Source organism: Asterias rubens, chromosome 5 (assembly GCF_902459465.1).
Source record: "Asterias rubens chromosome 5, eAstRub1.3, whole genome shotgun sequence".
NCBI lineage: Eukaryota > Metazoa > Echinodermata > Asteroidea > Forcipulatida > Asteriidae > Asterias > Asterias rubens.
The window spans coordinates 10,451,402-10,473,619 of NC_047066.1; the positions used below are offsets into that span (position 1 = coordinate 10,451,402).

Sequence of the window (22,218 nt, forward strand, 5' to 3'; positions counted from 1 at the left end):
CTTCTCAGACTTCAGATCCTGAGAATTTACTGCAGGATGATGACATTTAAAATGCATTTTTGAGAAACTGTTAACTGTGGGTGCATTCGTTTAGCTTCCCTGGGTCTACCCTGGACTGCCCCCGGTGCGTTCGAATAGCTTTGACGTCATTCCAGGGGCTCACCTGGGTCAGCCCCAAGTGCCCTGGGGTGGATTTCACAAAGAGTTAGGACTAGTCTTATCTAGAGTTAGGACCAGTTACTCGTCCTAACTTAGGACTATATATGCAATTTGTATATCTCCTAGGACTAGTCCTAACTCTTTGTGAAATCCACCCCTGCTTGTGTAGTGGGTCACTTGGGGGCTGGCCCCAGGGTGGCGTCACTACAAGATCGGTGAGTGGTGGTTCGATTAGCTCTTGTCAGGGGCTCACCCGTGTGAGCACCGCGGGATAAACCCAGGGAAGCTTAACGACAGATCCTTTAAAGTACTGTAGATAAGTACTGTGAAAAAGATATCACTTTGTATTCAAAAAATTTGAATCTGTTTTTCACCGGGAAGTTTCTCAGATTGTGTATTCCAATTGCAGATTATCTTTCCTGCGTTGACATAACTGCACAAGATTCTCAAACATTATCCCAAAAAAAAACACTTCCACCTTTTGAAATGAAATTTTCATAGGTTAGTTTTATGGTATACATCTACAACTACATAGGATTGAAATAAAACAGTGGGTTCCAATTACCAAACGAATACATTCCCTGTAAGTCTTTTCAAGATACTTGTAACATTTAGGTTAGAAAAGACCTTCAAGAACCAAACTTATAGGCAGTGGACACTATTGGTAATTGTCAAAGACTAGCCTTCACAGTTGGTGTATCTCAACATATGCCTAAAATAACAAACCTGTGAAAATTTGAGCTCAATCGGGAGAAACTTGCGAGATAATAATGAAAGAAAAAATACCCTTGTCACACAAAGTTGTGTGCGTTTAGATGGTTGATTTCGAGACCTCAAGTTCCAAATCTGAGGTCTCGAAATCAAATTCGTGGAAAATTCCTCCTTTCTCAAAAACTATGGCACTTCAGAGGGAGCCGTTTCTCACAACGTTTTATACCATCAACCTCTCCCCATTACTCGTCACCAAGAAAAGTTTTACGCTAATAATTATTTTGAGTAATAACCAAAAGTGTCCACTGCCTTTAAACCATCCCTATCAACAAAACTTTCCCTCTATTTCGAAAGCTGCAGCAAGCACAACAAAGGCAACTTTACAATTTTAGTATCTGATTTTAATTAGAACTCTGCAATGTTTAGAAAAATATTTGTTACAAATGTGTTTTGAAAGTAAAGTCTTTCTTTTTTTGCAGCTGATAACTCGAGGCTTGTACACAACTGTAAATTTCAGGCATAAAGAGCAACGTCGCTTCGGACAAATTTGATATCTCTCACTTTGGATGAGAGACTTTTGGATGGTCCTTTTTAACAGCTCTTGCCAGTAGTGTGCGGCCCAGACCGACAAGTGCAATACTGAGCATGTGCGGGCACACTCAGAGCCGAAAAGGGGCCGATATGTCCAACGCCAGAAGAATATGCTGCAAGAGCATGTAATTGATTCTTCTTGCCAGAAAATGCACAGAATTGTACAAGAAATATAAAATAAGCTTATTACACTCAAAGCATGTTTTGTTTTCCAACAAGAAGGCACCGCGTTGGTTTATATTCAGGATTCTCCTGTGCTCAATCAAGTGCATTTGATTTTTTAAAAAATCTGAAAATGAACAAAAATTATTAAATAAATAATAAATAAATGTCAACAAATAGATCATGATCATTAATAATCTCATTGACTTGATTCACATGATGTCACCACCACTATAACCCGAGTTGTGCCATTTTGGAGTTCAAAATCATCAAGTGTTATACATGATGAAGTGTTATACAGTTAACAGGTATGCGCATTTTAGGTGACTTGCGTAGTACACATAATGTTTGCATGCAGTTTTAGTGCAGTGACATGGTCGCGCAGTTTAAAAAAAGAAATTGTAAACAAAAGTTTTGGCAGCGTATGTTTACCTGCAATCACTTTAGAATGCGCATTATTTTGTCACTCATCTGCTTAAAAAAACAAAACAGAAAGTTATCTGGAATTTTACTTTGCTTACGCTATTCTGGAGAACAGTGAACAAATTATTGCTACTTCACTACTTTAGTTTAAAGGCAGTGGACACTATTGGTAATTGTCAAAGACCAGTCTTCTCACTTAATGTATCTCAACATATGCATAAAATAACAAACCTGTGAAAATTTGAGCTGAATTGGTCGTCGAAGTTGCGAGATAACAATGAAAGAAAAAACACCCTTGTCACACGAAGTTGTGTGCGTTTAGATGGTTGATTTCGAGACCTCAAGTTCCAAATCTGAGGTCTCGAAATCAAATTCGTGGAAAATTCCTCCTTTCTCAAAAACTATGGCACTTCAGAGGGAGCCGTTTCTAACAATGTTTTATACCATCAACCTCTCCCCATTACTCGTAACCAAGTAAGGTTTTATGCTAAATATTATTTTGAGTAATTACCAATAGTGTCCACTGCCTCTAACAAAACTCATATACAAAAATTAGTATAAATTTAATGTGGTCCTCTATCAAAAAAACAATAAACAAAACAGAAAATAAATAAAAATATCAGAAATTCTCAAGCTACCACCATTGAGGGATGTATAATAACCACCTGATTGTACAAATTAACCAAATATACTCAGCATTTCTGTAATACTTTGAAAACTTCTCAATCAATTACTTTCGGTGGTGTTCATGAAGTACATGTACCTAGACATCATTGAGCTAGAAGTGGTTTTCATTTTACAATAAGTAAATTAATATGTTGAGTACCTCTCTCATAAAAATCAATTTCAAACCACTTAATGTCAAAAAATTTTTACAAAGAAATCTCCAAGGTTGAATTTTGTGATGCACTCATTATCCGATAGATTGAGTCCTCAGGAAAGTGGGGGAAAAATTACAAAAACTACAGTAAAATTACACTTTATTTGATACTCTTACATGTAGAGTGGATATTGAAACGTGACGCCATTGGACAGATGGGTCTGTTCATTACAAACAGGAATTTTAGTGACAGTCGAAAGATCAAATACATTGCCTTTTTGATTGAATATCATCAAAGTTCAGGACTTAAAGTTCTCTGTACAAATTGTTGACCATAAATTTGAAATCAAATGTTTTTGGACTTAGGGGGAAATAATTCTGTTGAAGGGTATCAAACACAGTGTCAAAATATACCGTGTAACGTAAAACAGACTTGTAATGGTTTTTCCATTTTACTGAGGACTCTAGTGACAGTGTGCACCACAAAACTAAATTTTACCTAAGCCTGGTTCATACTTCCTTTGAATGTGAATGCGAAGCAAATGTTGACGTCACAAATTCGCAACAAATAATTCGCAGCAGTTCAACTCTGGGCAACACACTTGCGAATATTGCTGCGAAAGGATAGTTGTGACGTCAAATTTACGTCAAATTCGATTCGCATTCGCAGGAAGTATGAACCAGGCTTTAGGAGCCCCTTTTTGAAACACATTTTGTTTTTGTCTGTGTGTCTCAGCTCCAAGTATAGACGATGTGACCTCTGACGTCAATCAAAAACCATCACGTGATTCGCGCGCATACCGCCGGGCAAAACCTTTGTGTTTTGGGAGCCAGATGCGTCTTTTTGCCCGGCGAAACATGACGTATACAGTGTTTTATCAACAGAGGGTGGTTTGAATGTAAACATAGGTCACATCATCTATACAGCCTGTGTTCCATGTAAATGTACCAAGTATCTAGCACATCAAGCTAAATCAGTCATTATGAACCGTCTCTGCCATCACACAGTCACAGGTACCCATTTACTGCTGGATATCCACCAGATGGAGTTTGCACAGTAGCTTACAGATACTCCTGAGTGGAGGTGAAGAGAAGCAATTATAATTGAATGTTGAAGAAGACAAGTGTCATAACCGGGACTCCAACCCACATCTTGATGACTTACATTGTAACAACCAGAACTTCATCAAATATTCCTTGAAGATTTACTCAAGATCTGCGTAAAGCTTCTACATTCTGGAAGATGCACATACACACACATAATTGTTGACCTGGTAGGTCAGGAGTTCTCTTTCTTCTTCCATTGTCTAGCAACACCCCTACTGGTTTTGTACACAAACGCATGGCGAGGTTGTCATATCACACCATCCAGATCCTTTATGTTTAGGGTCTGGGTACTTTTTGTAGGACACAAAACACAATGCCCACAGATTTAGATCAAACTCACAGTTTGAAGATAATAATGGTAGAAAGCTTCCCTTAAAATGATACTTGCCAAGATGCTGTAGTTTTTGAGAAATTAGTAAAACAAGTCATGAAAGTTATTTTAGCATGTAAAACGTATTTTCATGACAGTGTTAACAAGCAGACACGCTCAACACACAAAAACACAGTTACAATTATTCTTAAAGCAGTCCTCTGCAACAACCAAAAAAAGTGTTCTGCAGGCGTTCTTTGCGTTACTTGAATATTTCAACATCTTCCCACTCCAAAGTCTCTTCATCAGAGACACAACCGCTTCAACTATCAATTCGATTTATGGCTGCTTCCATTGTTCATCGAGTCGACTGACGGCGATTTACCGGCGGCCCTCTTTGTGAGCATTCTGCTTCCAGCCTGAAGAATCAAATAAAACCACCAACACTGGAAGAGGAATATGAGTCCCGATATGATGTTACATTTTGGCGCTAAGGTCGGGGGAACCTGCCACACAGAGAGGCCCACGCTTCGGCCGTAGATCCAATACATAAAGGGGAAATTCAGGATGCGGAACACAAAGAAAGTGAATAAGAGCATGAAGCTGACAAAGAGGTATAGACTTGGGTGCTTCTTGTCCCACTTGATCTGTTTTCGGAGACAAAAAAAAAGGAATATTTCAATACATTTCTGAAGTGAAACTCTACATTATTAATAAAACAGATGTGAGCATTTCACAAAACCTATAGGTATCTACGCAATAGATGTGATACGTAGCAATTGTGGTTTAAAACAAGAGAGAATTTTTTATCTAAAATGTTGATCATTAATAAAAAATACTACTATGGAAATGTCGTGGCCGAGCGGTTAAGAGCACCGAATTCAAACTCTGGTGTTTATGATCAGCAGAGTGTGGGTTGGAATCCCCAGCCGTGACACTGTGTCCTTGAGCAAGACACTTAACCATTGCTTCGTCCTTCGGATGGGACGTAAAGCCGTTGGCCCCATGTGTTGTGTAACACATGTAAAAGAACCCAGTGCACTTATCGAAAAGAGAAGGGGTTCGCCCTGGTGTTCCTGGTTGTGGCTGCTTAATGCGCCGTAGCACCCTGTAAACCCTTATAAGGTGCTAAATAATTGGGTCTCAGAATTCATCACTGCAACAACCTATCTTTATGAAAGTTTGTATATACTCAGCGCCTTGAGTACCTTGTTTGGTAGATACGTGCGCTATATAAGACTTTGATATTATTATATATTAATACTACTAGTGGATTCTTTTAAATAGAACTCAAATCAGTAACACAGTGACACTCATGGGGTTCCAACATTATTACCCCATGGTCATTGGGCCATTTATTTCATTCCTTAAACCATCTCAGCTCCCTTGGGAGTACACGGCCTGTGCTGCCAAATATGAAGCACACCAAAGCTAAATCAATCACAAGAACCATCTCTGCCCTCACAGGTACACATTTAACCCTGGGTGGAGAAAAGTAATTATGGTTATTAAGTGTCTTGCCCAAAGACACAAAGACACAAATGAAGAAAAATACCATGATGAACCCACACCCTGATGATTCGGCTATCAGAACTTGAGTCCCATGCTTTAAACTGCTAGGCCACACAACGTTTATTGCTGATCCAGAAATACATGATCACAATATAGGATTTGAGGCATTGCATGGTGAGGTATCAATATTTATTTGGTTTGCGGTAACACCATGTGTGTATCTACTTGCCAGGTAGAGTTTGTTCTTAGAGAACTGTCTTACTTTATTCTACTACCGTGGAGTAGATTTATCGGATGTTCGGGAGACTTCTCAGTTCTGAAAAGAACTGTCCTGCTTTTTAACTATTACCCAGGCGGAAGGTATAGAAAATAGGCTGGGACTACTACTTTAGCTAAATAGGGTCGTAATTAACTGCACTACCGCAGAGTCAGTTCTTGAATTGGTCTCAACGTTTCGACTAGCTTACTCAATACCTTCCGCCCGGGTAGTAGTTAAAAAGCAGGACAGTTCTTTTCAGAACTGAGAAGTCTCCCGAAGTCTCCCGAACATCCGATAAATCTACTCTGCGGTAGTAGAATAAAGAAAGACAGTTCTCTAAGAAGTAGATACACACATGGTGTTACCGCAAACCAAATATATATGATACCTCACAATGCAATGCCTCAAATCATATAGCTTACTCTAGGCATTGTCAGTTAACAACTTATGGCAAATCCATACCTTTCTCATCACTGCCCGGAAGCTAACAAAAGGAGTGCTGAGTTCAGTTGCAAACATACAACCAATGAAGAAGGCGCCTTTATCATTACGGAAAAACTGTAACAAAACATATAACACCATTTTCTTTCAGATGTAAGGGTTTTAGATGTATAACTGGTTAAATATTTAAAGGAACACATTGCCTTGATTCGGTCGAGTTGGTCTTTGAAAAGCATTTGTAACCGTTTGTTATAAAATGCATATGGTTGGAAAGATGTTGTAAAAGTAGAATACAATGATCAACACAAACATGCCTTGAAATTGCACGGTTTTCCTTTTACCTCGTTGACTAACACGGTCGGCCATTAATGGGAGTCAAAGTTTTGACTCCCAACTAACACGGTCGGCCATTTTTTGGGAGTCAAAACTTTGACTCCAATAAATGGCCGGATGTGTTAGTTCGCACAGTAAAAGGAAAACTACGCAATTTCAAGGCAAATTTGTGTGGATCATTGTATTCTACTTTTAAAACATCGTTCCAACCATATGCATTTTATAAATATCGGTTACAAACGCTTTTTATAGACCAACTCGTCCGATCCAAGGCAACGTGTTCCTTGAACTGTAATCCAAAAGAACCAAGTGAAACTCACAACCAATTTGGCTTTGAGGGTTTTGATACCTTTTGTAGATCCAATTTTTGACCATGGCATGAAACCCAACTCACTGTGAGCAAAGATGTATGGGTATATTTTATTTTATCTGTAGAAGTCTCAGTTTCATTAGTCACAAAGCTTTTGAAAACAAAAGTGGAAATCACCTAGCATCCGTTGTCTGAATCCGTTGTATGGCTAAAATAATTGTTGTGAAATTAATTTACTAATTTCTCAAAAACTACAGTATCTCAGCAAGTAATATTTTAAGGGAAGCTTTCTATCATTCATTTTCCATTCTCTAAACCATTTTAGTTTATTGTAAATGTTTGGACAGAAAGTACCTAAACCTTTCAAAGGTGAAATGAAGCCGACAGTAAAAAAAAACAAATAAATAAGATAAATGAACTCTTCTTTTTCATGAAAATGTTATCCAACCCAGGTGCTATCCAGGGAGAATTAATGACATCCCTATAGTTGGTGAAACTTTCTCATCTTAATCCCCTACAAAATCTAATGCTTTCTCCATTCTCTAAACCAGGTAAGTTTTTTTGTAAATGTTTGAACATTTGTATTTTGTGTCGTACAAAAAGTACCTAAACCTTTCAAAGGTTAAATGAAGCTGACAGTAAAAAAAACAAATAAATAAGATAAATGAACTCTTCTTTTTCATGAAACTTTCTCATCTTAAGCCCCTACAAAATCTAATGCTTTCTCACTACGTTCTGAAAACTGTAGTCTTGTTGCAAGACGACACAAGACGATAGTAATGTGTGTGGTGAGGAGGGAGCAAGCAGAGGATCGTGATAGTTGAGTGACAGTGTGAATAAAAACGTCTTACAAAACACCAAGACTACATTTTTCAGATCGTAGTGAGAATGAGTTTGATGTGATGGGGGTAAAAAAAAAAAGATTCTATGAAAATGCACCCAAGCCTCTATTGGATGGTCCATGGTTCATTTCCCATACAGTGCACACTCACCAGCAGAATGGGCAAGCATATAAAAGCCAGCCCTAGATGATGGAGAACCATGAGCCAGTTCGCCTTGAGAAACTCCAGAGCGACTTTACTGTAAGGAGACGTTAATAGCTTCTGATCCTCTTGTCTGAATGCTTCACACATCGCAATGATGTCGTACAGCATGTATGGCAGACCAAAATGGGTGTAAGCATCGATTATCCAATGTCTGTAATTAATAGCAAAAATAATAACAATAATATCAAGTGTCATTCCATCTTGATCATGGCGCTAACAAAAATAGAAGCTATTAACTGAAATACTGGAAACAGGTGATTGTTAAAGCAACCGCACAACATCGGTAAACAGTATTGTCTAAAGGCCCACAGTTCGTGTATCACAACTTATATATAAAATAACAAACCTCTAAAAATTTAGGCTCAATTGGTCATCGGAGTCGGGAGAAAATAACGGGAAAACCCAATCTTGTTTCAGTACGTTTCGCTGTGTCATATGACATGTGTTTAAAATAAATCCTTTATTCTCGATATCGAGAATTGATAATTGTTTTAATGTCTTCTCAAAAAGTAAAGCATTTCATGGAATAATATTTCAAGGGAAGTCTTTCACCATTACCTTCTGTAAACCCTGTAAGTTATTTGTAAATCTGTGAACTTTTAATTTTTGTTCTGTTTAGAAAGTGTCCAATGGCTTTAAAATAGAATGTCAAATTTGCAATAGGACAATGATTTTTTAGTTGGATTACTGGGTACAGAATTGCAATTATGTCTTGAGTATCATTTGCTAAATTCTTGAAGCAATTTTTTTATTTCAGAAAATCCCTCAATTTAAATTTCAAAACTGGAAAAAGGGTTTTTGCTTCATCAATCATATTTATGTATCAGGGTAAATAAGTAGTACATGCATCCACAAAAAAATATGCAGCAATTCTATTCAACATCTTTGCCTGTCCCGAGGCAAGTATATTTATTTGATATTTTCTAGCTGCCTTAAATGGCTAAGAGTGGGATAATAATCTGGTTACGGGGCCTGACTGGAATAACAACTTGTGCCTTCAGGGTGTCGCAGACAGAAAGTAACGACTCTAAGGCTGGCTCAGGCTCTCTGTGCACTCAATAGTTAGTGGGGCGAAGCCAGCATACATGTATCCGGTAGGTTTTTTTCTTCTTTTTTTTTATCAAAAGTATGCATGCTCACAAAGACTCGGACAGTGAACAGTCAAAGAGCAACTGATAATATTTCACGAGTTCACAGTTGCAATGAGTTCATAGTTGCAATGAGGTTTTCACAGTTTGCTAAAAACTGAGTGTATATCATGGGAGGGCACCGTTATACAAAGGCTCAAGTGCTCAAATACTACATGTACGTATAAATAGCATTAACAACCATTTGAAACAGCCCAAGCCATTTTGGGCCATTGAGGAAATGGTACAATGTACTGAAAAAGCCAGTAGTCAGGTAGCCAGTAGTCAGGACTGGAAAAGCCAGTAGTCAGTTAGCCAGTAGTCAGGACTGGAAAAGCCAGTAGTCAGGTAGCCAGTAGTCAGGACTGGAAAAGCCAGTAGTCAGGTAGCCAGTAGTCAGGACTGGAAAAGCCAGTAGTCAGGTAGCCAGTAGTCAGGACTGGAAAAGCCAGTAGTCAGGTAGCCAGTAGTCAGGACTGGAAAAGCCAGTAGTCAGTTAGCCAGTAGTCAGGACTGGAAAAGCCAGTAGTCAGGTAGCCAGTAGTCAGGACTGGAAAAGCCAGTAGTCAGGTAGCCAGTAGTCAGGACTGGAAAAGCCAGTAGTCAGGTAGCCAGTAGTCAGAACTGGAAAAGCCAGTAGTCAGATAGCCAGTAGTCAGGACTGGAAAAGCCAGTAGTCAGGTAGCCAGTAGTCAGAACTGGAAACTGTGGTCAGGACTGAAACTGTGGAAATAAACTTCTTGATTGATTGATTGATTGATTGATTGATTGATTGAACCAATAGTCACGCAGCCAGTAGTCCGTACTGGAAAAATAGTCAGGTAGCCAGTAGTCAGGACTGGAAAAGTTAGTAGTCAGGTAGCCAGTAGTCAGGACTGGAAAAGCCAGTAGTCAGGTAGCCATAGTAGTCATAACTGGAAAAGCCAGTAGTAAGGTAGCCAGTACTCAGGACTGGAAAAGCCATTAGTCAGGTAGCCAGTAGTCAGAACTGGAAAAGCCAGTAGTCAGGTAGCCAGTACTCAGGACTGGAAAAGCCAGTAGTCAGGTAGCCGATAGTCAGGACTGTAAAAACCAATAGTCAGGTAGCCAGTAGTCAGGACTGGAAAAGCCAGTAGTCAGGTAGCCAGTAGTATAGTCAGGACTGGAATAGTCAGTAGTCGGGTAGCCAGTAGTCAGGACTGGAATAGTCAGTAGTTGGGTAGCCAGTAGTCAGGACTGGAATAGTCAATAGTCAGGTAGCCAGCTGGCTACCCGACTACTGACTATTCCAGTCCCAGCTGGCTACCCGACTACTGACTATTCCAGTCCTGACTACTGGCTACCAGACTACTGACTAGTCAGGACTGTAAAAACCAATAGTCAGGTAGCCAGTATTCAGGACTGGAATAGTCAGTAGTCAGGTAGCCAGTAGTCAGGACTGGAATAGTCAGAAGTCGGGTAGCCAGAGTCAGGACTGGAATAGTCAGTAGTCAGGTAGCCAGTATTCAGGACTGGAGTAGTCAGTAGTCAGGTAGCCAGTAGTCAGGACTGGAAAAACCAGTAGTCAGGTAGCCAGTAGTCAGGACTGGAAAAGCCAGTAGTCAGGTAGCCAGTAGTCAGGACTCGAATAGTCAGAAGTCGGGTAGCCAGAGTCAGGACTGGAATAGTCAGTAGTCAGGTAGCCAGTAGTCAGGACTGGAAAAACCAATAGTCGGGTAGCCAGTAGTCAGGACTGGAATAGTCAGTAGTCAGGTAGCCAGTAGTCAGGACTGGAAAAACCAATAGTCAGGTAGCCAGTATTCAGGACTGGAATAGTCAGTAGTCAGGTAGCCAGTAGTCAGGACTGGATTAGTCAGAAGTCGGGTAGCCAGAGTCAGGACTGGAATAGTCAGTAGTCAGGTAGCCAGTAGTCAGGACTGGAAAAACCAGTAGTCAGGTAGCCAGTAGTCAGGACTGGAAAAGCCAGTAGTCAGGTAGCCAGTAGTCAGGACTGGAATAGTCAGAAGTCGGGTAGCCAGAGTCAGGACTGGAATAGTCAGTAGTCAGGTAGCCAGAAGTCAGGACTGGAAAAACCAGTAGTCGGGTAGCCAGTAGTCAGGACTGGAAAAGTCAGTAGTCGGGTAGACGACTGGAAAAACCAATAGTAAGGTAGCCAGTAGTCAGGACTGGAATAGTCAGTAGTCGGATAGCCGGTAGTCAGGACTGGAAAAACCAATAGTCAGGTAGCCAGTAGCCAGGACTGGAATAGTCAGTAGTCGGGTAGCCAGTGGTCCTGACTGGAAAAACCAAAAGTCAGGTAGCCAGTAGTCAGGACTGGAAAAACCAATAGTCAGGTAGCCAGTAGTGAGGACTGGAAAAGCCAGTCGTCAGGTAGTAGTCAGGACTGGAATAGCCAGTAGTCAGGACTGGAATAGTCAGTAGTCAGGTAGCCAGTAGTCAGGACTGGAACAGCCATTACTTAGTTTTTGCTTCTATTGTTTGAAATTTTTCTAACCAGGCAATATTCTTTTACATACTACAAATTGGCGGCTGTGGCTGTTGCTAAGGGTACTGCTATGGGAATCCCATGCTACATGTACAATGCTTGCGTATGTGACGATCAAGCTGTAACACCAGCCGCTAATTCAGACACTGCCATAATGTGCAAAATGAACGGCACAACGTGACTGGCCCATCGAGGACTGCACAAATATATTGAACAATATTTCTATATTAATGTTTGCAAAACAAAATCAATGGCCTGGTGTTTCGACCCTAGCAGAGTCTTTCTCAAGGCTAAAATGAATAACAATTGTACACAATCGATGTGCATGTACTGGGGCCGATTTCACAAAGAGTTAGGACTATAGTCCTAGGAGATATGAAAAACGTATGGCTAGTCCTAAGTTAGGACGAGTAACTCGTCCTAACTCGAGATAAGACTAGCCTTTACTCTTTGCGAAATCCACCCCTGTACATTTTAACAGTTCATGCTTTAGGCCTTGGTGTTTGCAACCCACTTTGTGCATAATTTTGGTGCAAAACATGTAGACTAGAATGGTACGTTCTACACATACTGCATTAAAACTAATGACATTATGCACTATTAGAGCTTTGTAAAGAGGTGAAGATTACAGATTGTGGGTGATCAGGTACAAGTGCAAAGTACATTTTTATGTAGACACTGTTACACCAATACATCATGGACAATTGACAATGCTTCTTGCAATGTTTCCCAACTACCCATTGCATCCGTGTACATGTTCGTATACCGTATACACGTAGCCATGAAACGTGTTGAAACAGAACAAGACAAACTACACCAGACACCTGCCAAGTGTCATACGTTATCCAATTAATTAAGGATCCACGGTACATGGAAACGATGAGTCCACATTGAACAGTGTAGTTTCCTGCATGGATGCTCATCTTAAACCGATCAATGTAATTGCAATGCTTGGTTAATAAATTGCCAATTGGCTGAATTGATGTAATAATATAATTATAATAATATCGAAGTCTTATATAGCGCATGTATCTACCAAACAAGGTACTCAGGGCGCTGGAGTCATACAAACTTTCAGAAAGATAGGTAATATTGCAGTGATGAATTCTGAGACCCAATTATTTAGCACCTTATAAGGGTGTACAAGGTGCTACGGCGCACACAGCAGCCACAGCCAGGAACACCGCGGCGAACCCCTTCTCTTTTTGATAAGTGCACTGTGTTCTTTTACATGCGTTACACAACACATGGGACCAACTGCTTTACGTCCCATCCGAAGAGCGAAGCAATGATTAAGTGTCTTGCTTAAGGACACAAGTGTCACGGCTTGGGATGCGAACCCACACTCTGCTGATCAGAAACACCATAGTTTGAATTCGGTGCTCTTAACCGCTCGGCCACGACACTTCCACACTTCCTGTAGGCCTACCGGTACACATAATCTTGTACAAAAACGTGTTTACACTGTACTTAATTTTGGCTTTACCCTTACACTGAGTTGTGTTAGCACTGTATACTCGGTACTTTCCCAAGTTCTGTCAAAAAAAAACCACCTAGGCATATTACTCAGGTTTGATTCAAACCACGGTCCTTGCAATTCTCGGGCAGTGTCTTTTAAATTTGTTCAATTCTAGACCAGTGTGTTTACTTTACTCTATTAAAAGGAGAGTACCATATCTTTGGATGTTCTGCTCTCACCGCTTGAGATTCAGAGAATAGCACAAGACACGAGAGAATGGGAAAAGCTAGTGTCCGCCTGTTGTGCAACCGACTGAAGATGATGGTATCTTTGGTAATAACATAAAAACCTCTGTAGCTGTTGATAATAAGGAACTGAGACACCATTCCCTTCTTAGGATTGTGGTTTTAGAGAGAGAGAGAGCTACTGTAACAATATGTCAACCTGACAAATGTTTCATGCATGAATATTTTTCTCAGATTTTGTATCCAATTACAGATCATGCTACATGGACATAACCGCTTCAGAATTCCGGCAATACCACCTTTTTGAAATGTGACAAGTTGCATTCAGATTGGGTGCTTTGAGCTAAGAGAGCGTTTGTTATGAAATAAATGGTTCAAAAGATGCTTTAAAAGTAGAATATATTAATTTAGTCAAACTCAAATGGGATGTACAACTCTAACAATTCACCAAAATGGCAAAACCAAGATTATTGTGATGATGACGTAGGGTGAGTTGGGTAAACGTATAGCTTTCTCCATACAATGTACAATGTATATCTTCGATAGAAGATTTCAAAGTGGAGGTTTTCGAGAGTGCTGAGGGAGCAAGCAACCCTCCCCTCCCCCCCCATTGTTACTAGTCGTCTCTCCTGCCCAACACTGGCCAAATTAATCCCTATGTACCTGTCATTCACCAGATCCTTCCGGCAGTAGTAAATAGCAATAAAACCTGCACACGAGGACATCAATGCTTGCAGGATTGACGTCAGTCTGTCAAAATGAGATTAAAAAAAAAAGAAAAGAACTTACTTAAAATTACGATTATATATGGCAAATTCTTTGTAGGGAGGTACACATTATTTTATAATCCAATGTACAGATGATGGTAAGAGTTCTGAATCTCCTCACGCACCAAGCTAGCATTGAATTGAATTGAATTGAGTTGAATTGATTTATACATCAAGCATTATCAGTCCAATACAATGAAATGCAGCCGATACGCAAACAAAAAACTTCATAATAATTTCATTTCAAAACTTCGGATCAAATTCACAAACATCATACTCGACAAAATATTTACAAAGCCATAGAGTGCATATCACACTTGGCTTAAAAAAAAAAAAAAAAAAACTCATATGAAAACATTCTGAGGACCATGTTTCCATCAAGCATGGTTCTGGTGTGTTCAGTTTTTCGAACGGTTTTAACTTTCCGGCATGTTCAGTTTTCCGGGTGACGTAGCCAGACAAAAATACCGCCGCGAGTACCCTGACAAGTACTGTAGTTCAGTGAAAAAAATAACTAAACCAATAAAATAAAATAAAAAACGGTAATAAATAAATTTAATAAACTAAACCAGAATAATAAAAAATTCCTCTGATTCTCTGACGCTCGTTCGGTATAAATACAGGATAATTTGCTTGGTCTTCACACCAAATTCTCTCATACGATCCACGCGTTCGCCGCTCGTTGGTCGTGGACGCCGCCATGACAGCTACAGGAGAGTAACACGGATGACTCAATACGGCACTAAAAATGGACTACTTTCGCTTGCTTTGCGCAGGCATTGCATGACGTAATGTTACCGTATTTGGTCATTCGGAAAACTGAACACGGCGGAAAGTTGAAACCGCCACACCGGCAAAACTTTGTTAATGTGGGTCAAGAATGCCAACCCCCCCACCCCTCCCCCCTTTGAAGAAATCCTGGGGACCACCCTGATGGACGCGACTGTCATAACATTATAGCTCAGAATATTTGCTGGACCACAATGTATCATAATTATTATTTGGGTTTCATTGTTAAACGCTAAGGCGGGATGACAGGTTTTCCCCACGGTTTTTCAAAACTGCCGGAACCTAAATTTTTGAAGTTTTGCCGAAGCACACTGAATTGAAAGGAGGTTCTTAAAACAGAAATTTAACCAGAGGAACACTCTTTAAGATTGGAATGGAAGTAGATGTGTATTTTATAACCTTGGTACATGTATGCATACGGGCATATACATATACATGTACTTCCTTATTATTCATAACAACGGAACCAGTCCAACTCTCGTCATTTAAAAAATAAAGCTATTAAAATTAAAGTGCATGAGTTCAGTTCCTTCACACAAACAGACTGAGGAAGTTTGGCTAGTGAGTAGCCAAATTCCTTCCATGGGTCCCCTTCTCCTGCAATGTATGTCACTCTGCACTTGGGCCCAGTTTTATAAACCCTGTACTGTAAATACAAAAATCTGCGTAACACAGAAAAGTCTTGCTTAGCCAAGCAGGTTACCAGCCAACATCCCATAATATTTACATTATTGTGACTGGTGCCCCACTCATTTTTGCTTTAAGCAGAAATTTGATAAAGCAGTATTTCAGCTAAACAGCTTTATGAAATTTGGCCCATAATTGTTTGGACAAATGGATTTAACACAATTGTTTAGGCCTTCCTCATGCCCAAGGACTTCTGAATCCTTCTTGACAACACAGAACTCTGCCTCTGGTTATACTAATACAGGCGAGCAGGACACTGGACAGCCTTCGTCACTCCAATACTAAAAGAATTGTCTAACATTAGCTGCTGATCAATGAGTGTATTGTATACAAGATTCTCTTGCTGACCTACAAGTCATTATCCGGTTCAGCACCTGATTATTTATCATGTCATATATCAAACATTTTGTTTACTGAAAGAGTCGTCCTTTGATCATCAACAAATATGAAACTGGTAGAGTTAAGAACTAATCATCAGGGGAAAGGACCTTTGCATCAATAGCAGCCCCTCATCTCTGGAATTCTTTACCATCATCCTTGAGGTCACCAGAGACAACTAAAAACACATCTGATGGACATAGCTTTTAACTAATTTTTTTAAGTTATCTGTTTTCATTGTCAGGATTTCTTGTTGGCGCATCAATCCTGGCAAAGAAGGATTGTGACTGTTAAATGGTTAAAGGCACTGGACACTATTAGTAATTAATTACTTAAAATAGTTGTTAGCATAAAAGCTTACTTGGTAACAAGCATTGTAGAGATGTTGATAGTATAACAAATTGTAAGAAACTGCTCCCTCTGGAGTAACATAGTTTTTGAGAAAGAGGTAATTTCTCTCTCAAATAATAAAAGGCTTAAGCTGAAGTTTTTTATTATAAATGCATCTGAAAGCACACAAAGTTGTGCAGCAGGGGTGTTTATTCTTTTATTATTTTCTTGCAACTGCGATGACCAATTGAGGTCCAAATGTTCATGGGTTTGTTAATTTAAATGCATATGTTGAGATCCACCAAGTGAGAATACTGGTCTTTGACAATATTAACCAACCATGTCCTGTGCCTTTTAAAGGTTAAAGAAATGTCCATGGGAACTCAGGTAAATGGCATGTGTTGGCAGAGCGGTTAAATCGTTCATCGGACCTACGCTCGTACGCCCGTACGGCAATCAATAATAGATAGTCTCATGTATCAAATTCAATCACCAGCAGTCCAGAAGCAGAGTCACTATGGTCTGTCAGGGAATGATTTTGTGACAGCAGTTTTGCAAAAAAAAAATTGGACGGCATATTTTTTTGTTCAGGCTGAGTGCAGATGATGGGTATAAAAAATTAAGATATTTTTGCAGAGGAACTGATACACTGAAGCATTTTGCTTTGCTATGCTACAGTGTAGGCCAATACAGGGTAAATCATGTATGTGCATTGAGCACTGTGCAATGACTAAATAATGAAATTTCCTTTTCCTGTAATTTCCATTTTTAATTACTTGACAACAATATAGTAAATAAATGTAGCACTTTTGCCACTGTTAACAATAGCACACAAAAAGCTACAACTAAAAATATTGAGGGATAAAAACCAAACCGTCAACCGAGTCATGCGTGACACGTTGTTTGATTGTAATGTAAGTGCCAAGTTGATCATACAACAGACATTCTTTTATTGCAAGTTCCAAGTTGAATGTACATTAAAGATGCTATGTCAGAATTTTTGCCGATTTGACCCAAAAATGTTGATTTAAAATTCAACAAGTATTTTGATGGGGGTCGAGAAAGTTACAAGCTTTCATTTGAGCCATTGCTCGAAAAAGTCCGCCAATTATTAGTAGCAGTGAAATAAAGTGCTCAAATTAGTTTTTGTCGGGATCCCGACAATATATCACGTGATCAATTCTTATGTGTTTTATAAGAAACGTTTTTAATTTTTGTCATGGTTCCTGACCATTAAAAGTAAAAGTTAAACTTTTTTTCGTTAGAGCGGGTGATACTCTTTGAAATACCATTCACTCAAAAAACTCTTCACTAAAAAAAAATGTTTTAATGTTTGGGGCAAAAAATCTAACATAGCATCTTTAAACAACAGACAATAGGCCCCCTATGTTTTTGTAGGTTCCAAGTTGAATGTATATTGTACAGACAGACAATGTTTTTGTATTAGTTCCAAGTTGAATGTACATTGTACAATAAAAGCCATTATTTTATTGTATGTTCCAAATTGAACCTACAATCCAGACACTACTTTAATATAAAGTGTAAAGAGTAAAAACATAATGTACAGTCTACAATGAATGATGACATTTAAGCTTGGGCGATATCACGATATTATCGAATATCGCGATATTAATTTGGACACGAATTCGATATCGGATGGATTTGGTTTTAATCCAAATATCGATATATCGCGATACATCGATATATCGATTAAATATCGCGATGTATTTGCTATGTAGCTGAGACATCTTGCACCCCATAGGTTTGGAGTAAAACCAGAAGAATAGGTCATTAGAACACCTCTCTTATGCTAGGACTGTCTCTTCTACAACTTTCACTTGGAGTTTTAAGACTGATGATGTCAAATTTCATTAATCGCGATTATATCGAATATCGCGATATATTGTCGGCAATATATCGTGAATAAAATAAATCAATTAATTGAAGTGGGTCATGATAAACGATAACATTAGTGCTCAGTGAACAATCAAGTCTCACCCTGGCCTGACACAATCCAAGGTCTTAGGGGTTTTGTACACTGTATTCACCATTACAGTTGATTACAGATAGCACTTAGTAAGGACAATAAATCACAATTTGTGGGAAAATTACACAACTGTGTACTGTCTGACTGTTAGGTGAGAAGTTCAATAGTGCAAGAGAGTACATGTGTAATGTATACAGGTATACATTGTGTGTAATATATAAATGTATATGAAGACCTAGGATGCTTGCCCCTGGTCTTGGCCTTAAAATGTTCCAATGGATGGAAAAATGGAAGTGCCCTTTGCAAAATGAAAATGGCCTTGCCCTCTCAAAGTTGAAATTCCAGGCCTGGCACTGATGCCACCACCATGTTGAAGGTCAACATGATGGAATAACATGGAGGCCACGAATGCTCCTTCAAATTACTCTCATAGTTTTTTTTAAGATTTATGTTTTTCCCCCAGATTTGTTGTCACTCCCTGTTTTTGTATTTGCATTTTATAGTCTGATACAGTATACCAACAAACACACTCATACCATGCAATGCCTACCAGGGATTGACAATGCTTTCGAGTCCAGTAACTCATACTACATACTCCCATTCATTGAGCAGCATTGTCTAGACCACTGTAGACCAGATCATTTAAGTTCAAAGTCAAAGAAAAGAAGCCTGATTTGGTATTACAATACGCCTCTCTTTAATATTTATGCATGAGATACGTCACAATGCTAACTCAAAACGAGGCGATGGGCGCAGCCACTGCAAGTGATGAGGGACGTGTGCCCATATAGCCTCATTTTAGGTAAGAATTATGACGTCATGCAAAAGTATCAAGAGAGGCGTATAGCCTCCATTGCCTCAGTGAAGTATCAGGCCTGATGTAAGTTGGATACACCACTATTTCAGAGAAGGAATGTCGTTTTTTTTTTGCATTGTCCGCCCAACAACCACTGCCAGCATGATTCGAGGTCACAAAGCCGTCTATGATGCCACAGCTACTCTTTGTTGTTTTTAAAGACACTGGACACTATTGGCAATTGTCAAAGACTAGTCTTGACAGTTGGTGTATCTCAACATATGCATAAAATAACAAACGTGTGAAAATTTGAGCTCAATCGGTCGTCGAAGTTGTGAGATATTTTAATGAAAGAAAAAACACCCTTGTCACACCATGGTCACGCGAAGTTGTGTTCTTTCAGATGCTTGATTTCGAGACCTCAAATTCTAAATCTGAGGTCTCGAAATCAAATTCGCGGAAAATTACTTCTTTCTCGAAAACTACGTCACTTCAGAGGGAGCTGTTTCTCACAATGTTTTATACTATCAACCTCTCCCCATAACTCATAATCAAGAAAGGTTTTATGATAACAATTATTTCAAGTAATTACCAATAGTGTCCACTGCCTTTAATGATGATGATTAGCTTTTTGACAAAGGGAAATAATTAATAGAAGAAAGACTTGTTTGGGGAAAGATTTCCTGGAGGTGGAGAAATTTAAACACAAAGATTTCAACTCAAGTTGTGACAGAGCGCTACCTTGAAACCTTCATAAAAATTTAAGATTCAGTGCACATCACAATACAAAGGCTTCCAATCGAAACAACAATTGTGAACAATTAGTGGCACCATCACAACTTTTTAGAGCACCAATTTTGTGATATTTTAAAGTAAATTTAAAAGCTATTCTATTCTATAGTTCAGCCATTGTTCTGAAACTTTGGAAAACAAACATCCCTCACATTCTTGGGGAAAACAAGGGATAACTTTCCGTATGGCGCCACCACTTTTTCACTCAATTTTACAAAAAGGGATATCTCAATGAGGTTAATTAAATACTATATTATATCATATCGAATGAAAAAGTGGTGGCGCCATACGGAAACTTTTCCGACATTTATATCGTGGACTAAAACTTTCATTGTAAATCTGCTGTTTTTGTTGTATCAAATGTATGATCAGAAATGGAACATAATGTTCGTCTTGACACGCCTACTCTGTCTCTCTAGTCATTAGCCAATGATGATAGTGTCAAAATACTGAGTAGAAGGAGTCAGTTCAGAGTTGTACAAAAAGGGGGCGGGGCTAGGTTAGCTCTTAGTCTTGGCTGCCTCCATGCTCCTAGTAGTTATCATTTTCCTAGCTAGTTCTAGTCTAGGTAAAGCATGCAAAGTTGCCTGTAAAAACTGCCTAGTCTGATTTAACAATCATGACGATACTGTTTTACCTCTAGTTTTATTAAAAAAATACAATAATACTATAGAAATGTTACGTTAATAAAAAAGGTGTTCTAGGACTTGTTTAACAATTGAATTTGAATACAATTACAAGCTTAAACTTTCACATGTAGTGGCTTATCATCATTGACCCTGATTTTGTATAAATACCGCACGGGTCGGGTTTTCACTGGCCGACTAGGCAAGTACCAGACACTAGACAGTCTGACAGTACTCAGTTACACAATAATGAATTATGAATGTGATACTTGACCTTGATAGACCTCTACTCTACGTTTATTGCTCCATGGATAGGCATTGTACCGCCATGGGTCTATGGTTCTATGCAGGGAATTTAAAGTTAACAACAAACAAACTACTTTTTTTTTAAACAATCAAACATACATCAGAAGAATGAACACTGCAAATGCAACACAAACCTCATTGCAACGACAGACACAACTGCCTTCGAGTCCGTGAAGTTAGCAGTCGGTTTCTGCAAAAGTTGCCGGAAACTGAAGTAAACTATCGGGAAAAAGGCAGAGCCCACACACGCAAGTAGCATTCCCATTTTGACTGAGATGTCGTTGTACATTGAGGGAGTCTTTTTACACCGGCTGGGCCGACCGCGGCAGCAGCTGTGGGTTGAACGTTATAGATTAAAGTCGAGATATCGCGGCCAATAAAACTGTGCAACAAAAACAATATTATTTGTGTCAGTAGGCGACCGGTTCATGTTCATGTACACTGCTCACAGTTATCCATGCAGCATAACATTTAATAGCGCCCTCTTTTGAATAATCTTCAGAAGTTTTAAGGCAACACTATTATGGGGCGCCGTTTGTCCATTAATTGTTTGACACTTTTAAGGCATGTTTTTACCATGGTTTACAGCAATTAGATGTAAACCATAGAAACTGTTGCCAAATCCTGTTATGGTTTACATACCAGTAAAGTATTTGTTGTGTATAAGTTTATGGTTTACAAACCATGAACATACAAAAAACATCACATCGGTGTAGGGGTAAAAAAAAAAAAAAAAATTCTTTATCCCGAATGCGAAATTTAACACCTATTATCACCTCCTCCTCCTTCATCATAGGAGGGCGCCGCCGGGGCCGGGGCCGGGGCAGATGGGCCCGATTAAACCCCCGTGTGGGATCGACATCACAGGCCCGCCCCCTTCCATCAATCGTATTTTAGGGGTGGCCTCAGCTTTCAATCGAAACCGGATTTTCCATTATTAATTAAGAAAGGCAAATTCTGTCAATCTCCCCCGATCGCTGACAAGCCGAAAAATGCACACATCACACCATCCTCCATGATCACCCGGCTCCCGATTTATTATTTTTTGAAAAGTACCATTGCACGCTGCCAGCGTGCAATGGTACTTTTCGGATGGAACGAAAAAGCACGGTGAGTGACTCAGCGTGCAATGGTACTTTTATTTGCTATCACGTGACGGACAATCCTCCAATCAAATGGCAAGGATCTGCTTGGGTGTTATATAAAAAAAAAATATTTTTTCTTCCATTAATCGTGCCTGCAGGAAGTCCGCAGGCTCGAGCTGTGGCTCTTTGTAATGTG

The 22,218-nt window shown here is 39.3% G+C and overlaps 1 protein-coding gene across 1 annotated transcript; it reads right to left on the reverse strand.

Moving 5' to 3' along the window:
* Positions 1-4,366: 4,366 nt before the first annotated feature.
* On the reverse strand, positions 4,367-21,351 carry LOC117290644 (TLC domain-containing protein 3A-like). The gene is made up of 5 exons (XM_033772158.1): positions 21,072-21,351; positions 14,143-14,229; positions 8,131-8,335; positions 6,517-6,612; positions 4,367-4,930 (listed from the first exon to the last, which is right to left on the reverse strand). Exons 1-5 carry the CDS (start codon positions 21,224-21,226, stop codon positions 4,613-4,615), a joined length of 861 nt encoding a protein of 286 aa, XP_033628049.1. The 5' UTR covers positions 21,227-21,351; the 3' UTR covers positions 4,367-4,612.
* Between the last annotated feature and the right edge of the window lie 867 nt (positions 21,352-22,218).

Excerpts from the sequence above, each read along its gene's own strand:
- LOC117290644 (XM_033772158.1), bottom strand. The coding sequence starts at position 21,226 with ATGTACAACGACATCTCAGTCAAAATGGGAATGCTACTTGCGTGTGTG. Across the intron at positions 6,613-8,130 it reads TATGCTTGCCCATTCTGCTG|TTTTTCCGTAATGATAAAGG; the intron begins GTGAGTGTGCAC and ends GTTTTGTTACAG. Across the intron at positions 4,931-6,516 it reads TCCGGGCAGTGATGAGAAAG|ATCAAGTGGGACAAGAAGCA; the intron begins GTATGGATTTGC and ends CTCCGAAAACAG.